The sequence below is a fragment of the Charadrius vociferus genome, unplaced genomic scaffold, assembly GCF_000708025.1.
Source record: "Charadrius vociferus isolate BGI_N301 unplaced genomic scaffold, ASM70802v2 scaffold192, whole genome shotgun sequence".
In the NCBI taxonomy this organism is placed as follows: domain Eukaryota; kingdom Metazoa; phylum Chordata; class Aves; order Charadriiformes; family Charadriidae; genus Charadrius; species Charadrius vociferus.
This window is the reverse complement of record NW_009647437.1, coordinates 1,057,951-1,068,417: the sequence shown is the minus strand read 5'-3', so window position 1 is coordinate 1,068,417 and position 10,467 is coordinate 1,057,951. Positions and strand designations below refer to the sequence as shown.

The 10,467-nt window shown below is 39.4% G+C and overlaps 1 protein-coding gene across 1 annotated transcript in view; it reads left to right on the top strand.

The window, feature by feature from the left end:
- The window catches only part of THADA (thyroid adenoma associated), a 163,314-nt gene that overhangs the window by 126,411 nt on the left and 26,436 nt on the right, over positions 1-10,467 (top strand). Inside the window, exons 31-35 of the mRNA XM_009880656.1 lie at positions 1,121-1,533; positions 1,864-1,985; positions 3,194-3,266; positions 6,099-6,243; positions 9,375-9,510. Coding sequence (XP_009878958.1) covers positions 1,121-1,533; positions 1,864-1,985; positions 3,194-3,266; positions 6,099-6,243; positions 9,375-9,510 — 889 coding nt within the window. The remainder of the gene's footprint in view (positions 1-1,120; positions 1,534-1,863; positions 1,986-3,193; positions 3,267-6,098; positions 6,244-9,374; positions 9,511-10,467) is intronic.

Genomic DNA, 10,467 nt, shown 5'->3' with positions numbered 1-10,467 from the left:
TCCTGCTGATGATGGAGAAGAAGGTTGAGCTTGAGGCACATGAGGGTTTCAGTCTATATGTGTGTGAGAGGACTATTGATTTTCTTTTTTTCTTGCATTTTGTGTCAACATTGCCAACTTTGCTAAAGCCTGAAACCCTCTGGCATCACAGATAGCAGTGACCTTTTTGTTCGCTCCAGGAGGTGGCCAAGCACTAAAGAAGGTTCTCGGGCTGGACAGTGCCATGTGGGCAGGTTGCACCAGTGTAAATGGCTGAAATGTCACAGTTTCTGTGCTGATGCAGTGCAGTGCCTTTCTTCTCAGCTGTGTTAACTGTTCAAAGTTAATAGGCATAGGAAATGCATACTGGATTTTTTAAGCAGTAAATTCTTTAGATCGATACACACAGGACAGATCTATGTATGTAGAAGGGGCATCTTCTTAATAGCAACATTTTCTGACTAAAGCTATGCAAAGTGTGGGATTTTCAGTATTATCAGAATGGCCCTGTCCATGTTTCTCCGGGTTTCAGTTGTAGCTAGGTAGGCTGACAGACAGCACTTTCTCCAGTCTGTTCTTTGATTTTAAAGCTGTTCTGTCAAGTATAATATGATTGCATATTTGTATTTGCTTTTTGAGGTGCTTTTTGAGGTTTCCAAACTACCTAACAAATTTTTTTTCCAAATACATTTAATACAGTTTACTTGTGTTAATCACTTCCTACAACAGTAGTGCAAAGCATGTGCAATTTGCAAGACTGTATCAGTAGCTTGATTTAAGGAAATACTTATCGAACAGCTATAATAGGCAAAGATGACAGGCAATCTGCAAAATATTGTAGCATTTTTTAAGCTGTTTGAAGCTTTCATCCCATGTGTTGAATAATTTATACTTTTCAGAAAAGTTTGTGTCCTTCTTTCTTTCTGTTTAAATATGAATACACATGATACCTAGGAAAGCTGTTTTATAATCCAGAATCAGTTTAAAATGAAGGAGAATTGTGTTTTAATTTCGTGCCTGAATTTACCTGGTGGTATGTTTTGCATACCTGATGTTTTTCAACTTCAGAATCGCATCATGGTCAGGAGCAGATGGTAACATCATCTGGTTGTCACTTTACTTGGTTTTATTCTCATTTTAGGAATGCAATTGTTTGGATTTTGGGAAGAGATGAACAAAGTTATTTCAGATTCTGAATTGGCATCCAGTATTCCCTACTCAACTGCAGTACCAGGACTGATACAGTATCTTCAGAGCATCACCAAACTTGTCATATCAGTGCTGTGGGTGACTGCAGGTCCTGACATCCAGAGCAGCAGTTCACCTGTTGCAAAGAAAATAGCCAAGCCATCAGTGTCGATAGTTCATCTCCTTCACTGTGAGTTTCATGAAGTACGTCTGCTTGCGTTAGAAGCAATACTGCTCTGGTTGAAACAAATAAATTCCAAGCAGATTGCAGAAGAAGGAGGAGGTGTATTGTGTTTACTCATTGATTTGGAAGGCACTCTTCTCACAATGGCTTTGAAGGAAAAGAATCTCCAGTGTTTTTGCAAGGTAGGAGGGTGCTATTTTGTTGACATTTGATCTGTTTTCAGTAAATTATATTCTTAATTTTTAAAAACATATTTCAAACATGCATGATGTTTTTTAATAGTGTGTGAGTGGGTTTGGGTTTTTTCTTACATTGAATAGGAGTTGTGCTGTAATTCTGTAACAGATGTTCTTGCGTAAAATCAAGAATGTCCTCTTTGCTTTCTTAGCACGGTCAGGAGAGGACCTTTGTGTTCTTGGAGTGGGGTTTAAGTCAGTGTTTTATTGATCTCAAACGTACACATTCATGTCAAGATTGTTTGTAAATACTTTTTTTGTGAATTGTGTGTGCAGGTGCTGGAAATTCTTTATAACATGGATCTCAGTAATGTGCTTCCAAAGACTGAATGCTCTATAAAAATGAATCCAAATGAGCTCTTAACCTGGAGTTTAAACATTGTAGATATCTCCAACAGGTATGGTCTGTAATAATAGTTAAAATACTTATATTTTAAAACCTTTAAATGTTGAAGCGTTAGTTTATTTGGTTTGGATTATCTGTTGATTTAAAAATCCATGTTTCAGAAAAGTTGAGTGTGGCTTATTTGAATAAAGAGAGCTCTTGATGAGAATTTTTCAGAGAAGTTAGACATGGGTCTGAATTATTAAAAAGGCCTACAAGTCATACTGGCAAGCAGCCTGTAAACGTCCAGTAATACAGTTCCTGAAATAAGAAGTTACTCTGGCTGTCAGATGGTAGCCAGTGAGCATAGCTCATCCTGAAAGGTCATTGGGAAACACCTTAGCACATAGAATTGATGATCCAAACATACGTTCATTCACTGTGAGTCTGTCATCCCTCCTATCCTGGTTTATCTGCAGACGGTCTATAGAAATAGTGACAGATCTGATTTCACTTGTTGGGTTAGCAGAAGTGGTTAACCCTAATCCTTAGGGTTCACACTCTTTAATCAGACTGTAAAGTCAGCAGAAAGCACTGAAAATTTGGAGCCAGTTTGTCATTCGTACTGAATTAGAAGCTGTGTCCATCCATTCATAATGGACAAACAGGGTTAAAGTGTCCGGGCTCTAAGGAAAGACCATCCTGAAATAAGATACTTGTGGTAAAATAATACTGACTGGTGCTGTTAGAGGGAAATAGCTGAAATAGCAGACCTTACTGCTCAGGTGTTGCCTTTCCCTGTGGTGAGTCCAGCCCATCAGGGACCACGGTGCCAAGCGCCACGTCCTCGGGTCCTGCTGGGCAGTATGGAGGCTCGGGGGCCAGCAGTTGGCGTATTCTGCACTAGTAACATTTCTAGCAGCTGTAGAAGAGATATTCTTGGAGCTTAACACCAATTTGATGAGATGCTTTTCTTTATCATTTGAAATAATGTCTGGTTTGTTTGACTCACCTTCTATTTGCAAATGTGTTTTTCTATGGTAAGTATGTAGGTAGAAAATAAACACAAAAGAGATAAAAGTAAGATCATATTTCATTTGCATATCAACTAAAAACTTAATGTCCAGCTCTGTAATGTAAAAATTCCAAGTGCTTAGCTTGCAAAATACCCATTGGTAGTAATCAGGAATGATTACGAACTGGCTGGGCTTTTTTCTAGAGGTGAAATGATGGCAGAAATAACTGCTCTTTTTTGATATGTCCTTTACCTTGTTTTCTCAGCACTGAAGTTCAAAGCATAGCTCTCAAATTTGCCTCCAAGTTGGTTATCCATCTTTTGCAAAACCAGCAGCAGGTAAGGGAAACAGAGCTGCTTAACAGTGTTGTGATTCTAGAGTTTTTGGTGACTGAATTAACGTGGCTTCCTCTAGATAGAAGCCCCAAGCTTGTGTTTTCTTGTGTCATTGCACCTTTTCTGGCGTTACGTTGTCTTCTGTGAATACACTGCCATGTTCTGAAATGGAACAGCAGAGACTATCATTGCAGTATATCGCTCTCGAAGTCATTTCACTTTAAATACATAAGTAAATTTTTCTGATGGATTAATTTCAACTTCTGAGAGCATCCAAAATAGTCACTATAATGTGGAAAGAGAAATGCCGACGGTGATTAACACATGTACTGAATCCAGTCCATTGACTAAAGTGCAGCTTTGTTGTGGTGTCTGGTCGCTGGGGAGCCAGCAGGAGAGCAGATCCGAGGGGAAGGCACGAAGCTGAAGCAGTGGTTGGGTGCAGTTCCCTTCCTCACTGTGTGCAGTCTTGACCCTGCCAAGTCTCAGCCTGAAATCATTGTCTGGGCTCACCAGCCTGTTGTCTGCGTGGAGTTCCTCATTGAATTTCCTCTTAAAATTTGTTTTTAAAACACTAGAGTAAATACAATAACCCTTGTAAAATTCAAGCCTCTGTGTTCTCCGTTCCTGTTTATAGACTATTTAATTTAGATTTATACCAGCACAAATTACTGGCTCAGATTTCTTTTGATTTTAAATGGTTAGTCTGTGATGTCACATATGTACGTGTAGAGCAGTGCTAGGGCAGCTTTTAGTGCTAGACAATTTTATTTTGTTTCCAAAGACACAAAAAACACTTAATGGGTATTTAAAAATAGACAAAATTCTCATGATCTGTTTTAAAATGAAGATTATTTCTTTCCTTACATAGCTGTTATTTTTCATAGGATATGCAGCAGAATTGATTCATACTGTATGCTAATAATCTTGTCTCATTGTAAAAAACAGGAAGCCACAGATTTGCACACAAGAATTGGGAACATGAATTATGATGTAAAATCTTTTTGTTTATGAAAGGCAAAATGCAAGGACTTCAAGTTACAAACATTAAAATAACCATATGAACCTAGTTTCACCAATAGATGTGGAACGTGTTATTGCTCTGAAGTTTTGTATTAATTTACAAAGAGGAATTAATGAAAAATGCTGTAACAATCTTAACCATAGTAATGCTAAAACAACTTTCTCTAATAAGCGTGTAAATCCTGGGAGATCTAAGACATCTGTACAGCGAGCGCTTTCTGCTTTGTAAAAGACCAAGTACATCAGTTTTCTATATAAATTCTTTCTTTGGGCTTGCATCTGTAGAAGGGATTGTTTGTCTTCCATAGGTAAAAGTCAAGTTCTGTCTTTCTAGGTAGTCCACGTGTCTGTTCAAAATTTGAGCAATTGTAACATCTTGGGAGATCATTGTTTTTAACCTGTTAAAGAATCTGTAGGACATGCTCTGGCTCGGTTCCTTCAGTGCAGTGCAGGCTTATGGCCACGTACCATGCAGAATGATGCAGAGTACGACCGAGGTTTCATTTATCCCTCAATGAGTCCTCCTGTGCTTCTCTGCCCTTTAACTTGACTCACTTTTTCATTGGTTCTCTTCTTTATTTTATTCGGTTGTTCTGTTTTTCACTTCCTTTAGTTAAAAATAAGTAAAAAAGGAAAGAAAGGAGAGAAAGAAAAAAAAATTAGTTGCACGTACCTCAAGCATCTCCAGGTCAGGCTGGTGCTGCTTTTCCTGTTCTGCTGTGCATGAGGTCCCCATCTGTTTGGGTTTTGTCCCTCTGAAGCTTCCTTTTAATTGCCATCACGCACACTTGCCATGTGGCTGTGACTGGTTGCCACCTCCTGCAGTTTGCATGTTCTGTTATCTAACCTGCACTTGAGGTTCCCCCACCTTCGCTGACCCAACGCCCTCCTGAGTGCGGCATTTGCAGAGGATCCCAACTCTTTCTTGGTTGCTTATGGAAGTCAGGACTTTCTCTTACCGGTTATGGCCCAGCTGTCCCAATGGAGGTCAGAGTTTACACATCTTGGAAGCGCTATTTGAGTTGGTAGCCATCACTACACATTGGAAAGAGTCGAAGCTTTGTCCCATTATTTCTAAGTAATAGTTTTCCTAGCAATATATCTGAGGACTAAATATTTTCCAAAAGACAGCAACCAGATTTTATTTGAACCAGGAAATTTCTCTTTCCTGTTCTTTTTTCTCATTCTTCATGTTCTAGGACAGCGAGCTTTGCTGTGTATCAGCCACCATGGAGATTCCTTCAGTGTTTTGAATGCACGTGCTATCAGAGCCCAAGGTACCTCAGCAATCTTATTAAAAAAAACTTCCATCCCCAGTATCTGCAGAGGAGACAGGTGGAGCTTTAACCCTTTACCAAGCATTGCATCATTAGCAAAGCATAAGATTGATGCTACAGTTCATAGGCTCTTAGTTATTTTTCCAGATATATGTATTTGTCTACACGTAGGATACTTCTGAAAATTGCTTCTCTTTGTTATAGTCCAGTATATTTGTCTTTGGCTTGCATGTTTAGAAGAAATGAGGACACAAAGATATGTTTCGACTTGAGTGGTAATTGGTGAGTCTGGTATGAAGGGACAGAGCAAGAGAATTGCCTATGAATACTGCTCTGACTAAAAGAAAATCTCACGTCTTAACTATCTGTGACACAGTAAACCAACTTTTGAATGAACAATGTGGTGTTCACCACCTTGAAAAAAGCCGCACATTTACTGATGAGTAGTATCCCTTCATCAGTCTGTAGTTTAATGTGATGGTAAGCGGTAACACCGGATTGTACAGCATAGTTCTCACATGTTTTGTGCCTTCAGATTTCAGAAGAAGTCCTGAAAAAATGGATTCAGCTGATAGTTTATTTTTGTGGTGATGAGCAACAGACAGAGATGCTGTTAGCAGCTGCTGAAGTTCTTAAAAGTATAACGTCGTTTCTTCTGATCAATGAGAAACTCACTCTTGGTGAGTAGTTTGAACATTAATTTTCTGGATCTTTTTAGATGAAAACCATTAATACATGACTTAAAACGTATTGTCTACATATATGTGTACACAGTCAAAACACATAATTACATGAAACAGTTTTTTTTGAAAATGCTAATAGGATTTAATTACTAAACAGACTTACTTAAATTCTGGTACAAAAAGCACGCGTGCAGAGCCTCTTGCAGGAACTTAGCAGAAGTGGGACGTGAGATGCTGTCATGTCTGCAGGCCACTATACACTGCTGTACAGATTTACTAGCTTGTAGTAGCTCCCTGACTTCAGTCTTTCTGAAACACTCTATTGGTGGTGTGGACATAGTTTTAGTTTAACACTGTGAGTGTAACAAAGCTGTGATGGCTGAATGTTGAAATTAAAGGGTTCAGCCTAGAAATGAGGGACACGTTCTATTAGAAGAATGACTAATACTTGGATCACATTATACCTCCCAGATATAATGATATTTTTTTAAGTTAACATTAGACTGTCTCTTTAGAAAACAAACAAATACCAACACCGCCTTATTCAACAGTACATTACTGGCTGAGAAGCAAAGCTTAGTGAAATTCTCTGGTCTGTTGTGCAGAAGACATTGTTTTTTTCTTTTAGCCTTTTTTCCTGCTTTGTGTGACCAGAGAATAAGGGGGTTTATGACTAAAGGGCCAGGAGATATGTGATAGATGCTACAGAAATTATTTTGCATCCTGAACAAGACAGGCAGCTTTAAATACTTTTAGTTTCTGTAATATTTTATTCCAATGTAGTTATTTAAATGTTTTTTAGTTTGAGTAGGTTAAGACCATGTATATGGACTGCATACAAATTTTTTGTTAGATGAGAAGATTGGTGTATTTCTTAAACTGTAGATAGTGCTAGTTTTAAAAAGTCAGATGTGTCTTTTAAGAGGTATTGATAACATTTAACAGAGCTAAATCTGTTACATGAGGTAGATGTACTATTAAACGTTCGTCGTGTCAACTCTGGAAATCTTAACCTCTGCCATCTAGTTAAAGCATTTAGTAGGGCAGACATTATCATTTTATATCAATTGAAGACAGTGGAGGTATTGGAGTGAAAAACTCCCAAATGCTTTGCCTCTCGTCTGTTGCTGTTTGGATCTGGTCCATAGCTGATGGAGAACAGAGTTTCCTCTTTGATCTTGTCAGAAGAGCTGCTGCTTTCCATGCTTTCCAATCAAGCAGATGTGAAGGTCTGAAATAAAAAAAATAGCAGCAGTTTGTATCCTGCATAAAATCTTAATAAAACAAAGAAAAACAAACACCTCTCCCTCTAAGCCCCCTCAAAAACAGCCCAGAAAAGAAAGCCCCAAGGCCTCAGTGGACAAGCTGTCTGAACTAGCTCTTTGCTCTGAAAACTGGGCCAAGGGAGGAAAGATGCAAAGCCGACCCTCCCTACTACCTAGTATTGGGAGTCTGGCGTTCTTCACAACTGTGAAACTGTAGTGAGGTTTAGCAAATCAAGGGCATGATCTGGTGTTTAATTGTAGTGATGTAAACCCAGAATCATTCCCTTAAAGTTAAAGGGGTTTTGTACATATAGACAGGGTTGAATTTTATGCCTTGTTCTGCATCAGCTTGCTTGACCGCATATAGTAGAAAGTAGAAGTTAAAGAAAATTGTGGTTATATGAAATGGAGTTGTAGTCATTCCCAGAAGTTTCCGTTAAGTACGTTTATAAGAGGAAGAGGGTGAACGCCAACTTGTATGTTCTGGATGACCCCATCATCTCTCCATCATGTTGCTTGAGGGTTCAGAAGTCTTTCTGGAACATCCATTTGCAGACTTCCAGCTCTCCTGGACATGGTAGAAACTCGTCTAGGTGGGAAAGCTGGCCATCGTATCTAGAAGGGAATAATTATTCTGCCCTGGCTGTGCCAGTATAACATTATTGGGTGTGTCATGCTAAAAAAAGGCAACTTCTTTCTGAAGTAATTATACTCCACACTATTGCCACATAGGGAAGTTATGTGAAATACTGGAATGCTTCTTCTGCCTGTGTAGTAAAGCCTCAAGCAATTAATTCTGGCCAAGCAGTGAAATACAGTTAATTGTCTGGCTAGCCTTGCAATACAAATCTTTGATAGACCTGTTGATAACGTGCTTGAAGAAAACCAGCGCAGCAATGAAGCACCAACTCCTTTGTTCTCTGTGATCACCAGAAAGTAATGTCTACCAGCTGGCTGCCTCTAAAAGAGACCTTCCTGTGGATTCCTTTAATGAGCATGTTCAACCAGAGTTGAAAAGTCAGCTGAGAAGTACCCCACCAAACCTATGTGTACAGCCTTGTGACTTCAGCTAGCCATCCTTAGTGTGACACCACTAAATGGCACAAGGGTTTGCAAGTGGAGTATGGCTTGTGAGATGTGAATTGAGGGGAGGTATGGGGAGTCTACCTGTTTGGGGTTTACCAGATGAACACCTCCCTCTTGGCAGTTGTCTGTGATTAGTCTTAACTGTGTGCAGGTGATTACTCCATGGGTTAAACCTGTCTTCCTTCCACCAGATGGTGGGTGTAAGGGTGACAGGGCATGTTGGCGAGTGGTGGGGTGAGGTGGGTGTTGGAGAAGTAGGTGATGAGTAGATCCTTGGGAGGTGGGACCACTCGCTGTTTCCTGCAGGGAATGGCATTTGTGGCCAGTGCTACTGGCAGTATCTGAACAAAACTTGGTTTGGCAGCCCTTGCTCCAGGCAGATTGCAACAGCAAATCCACGATCACGCTGCTTTGGTCGATCTCCAGCGGCAAAGCTTTCGCTGTTGCCAAACAGGAATTCTGCACTCCTAGAAATCGTAGAAAATTCAGACACCCACAACTTAAAGTTGAACCCAGATTAAGAGAGATCCATTCTCTTAACTGTTGACCACTGTTTCAACCAAGCTTAGTCAACTGCCTAGATAAAGTTCACACATGCAGAAAATGTTTTGATCTTCTTGCCAATTGTCTTCCTAGTGGTTTGCCAATGCATTTCTCCTACCCATGTTTCAGTGTTTCACTGCATTTTTTGTGTTTAGGTGTGGAAGCACAGCTCTGTAACTTCTTGGAATGCATGTAAGAAATAGAATTCTAATTTTTCTCCATAAACAAATATAGGACTGTCTGATACCCTTGCTATGTGGAAATGTGTGGTTCTACTGCTGCAGAATGAAGATTTGGTAGTAAGGGATGCTGCTGCTGAGGTTATACAAGTGGCACAGTCTGAAAGGAAGAGCAGTGAAGGAACAGGTATGTTAACTTTTCTTTACTTTTAAATATTATTGGATACTTGGGAGACAAAAGTATTTCTATTCTCATCACAAGCTTCTTGCTAACTTTAAAGCCATGCAAGCATCTCTTACACTTACCATGGAAGATAATAGCAAGTTATGGTGTTTGACATTCACCATGCTTTATTATTTTGCTTTTGCTGTTCTTGGTATAATTTGCATATGGCTAAATGGCTATGTAAAAAAGACAACAGCAGTATTTCAGCTTTATGGTTCTTGCTGTGATGAGTCAACTATCACATAATTTCACATTTTGAAAGTTCTTTAACACCAGCTTTGTTGTAATATAATGCAGTGGAAGACACTCTTTGAATCCCAGGTCATTATAATAGCTTGATCACAGACAGGAATCTGGGAAACAGTGTTCAACTCATTGATTCATTATTAGACCTTGAAATCCATTTAGATCCAGATCAACAAAGACAATTCTCAGCATGCTCACAATGTGCTTTCGAGGATGTGGGCCTTTTTGTCACCATGCCCTAGTTTAGTCAACCTTATTAATTTTAAAATAGCCACAAAACTTGAGTAGGCTTAACTAATTAACGTGCTTTACTTTGAGAGTCTTTGCTGACGTGTTCTTCCATGTGTTGTGAATAAATTAGAATTTGCTGCCAAGCTCATCTCTCTCTCTCTGGTGGTCCCTACTGGTCCCTACTGCTACTCAGTAACGCCTGTACCAACTTGTCTGCAGTTAGTTCAAATTAGTCGGCCATCTCCATATGAACTTCTAGACTGGAGATAAAGCAGCTCTGTGGTTTTAAAAAAAACCCAAACAAACAAACAAAAAACAAAAAAAGGCAGTAAAAATGTATGTTTGCCACTACCATAGACAGAAGTAGCCAGGAATGTGCTCATGTGGCATATGTGTTTTTGAGCTGGCACCGTTCAGGCACAGTGCTGTGGGGTTAGAGAAGGTA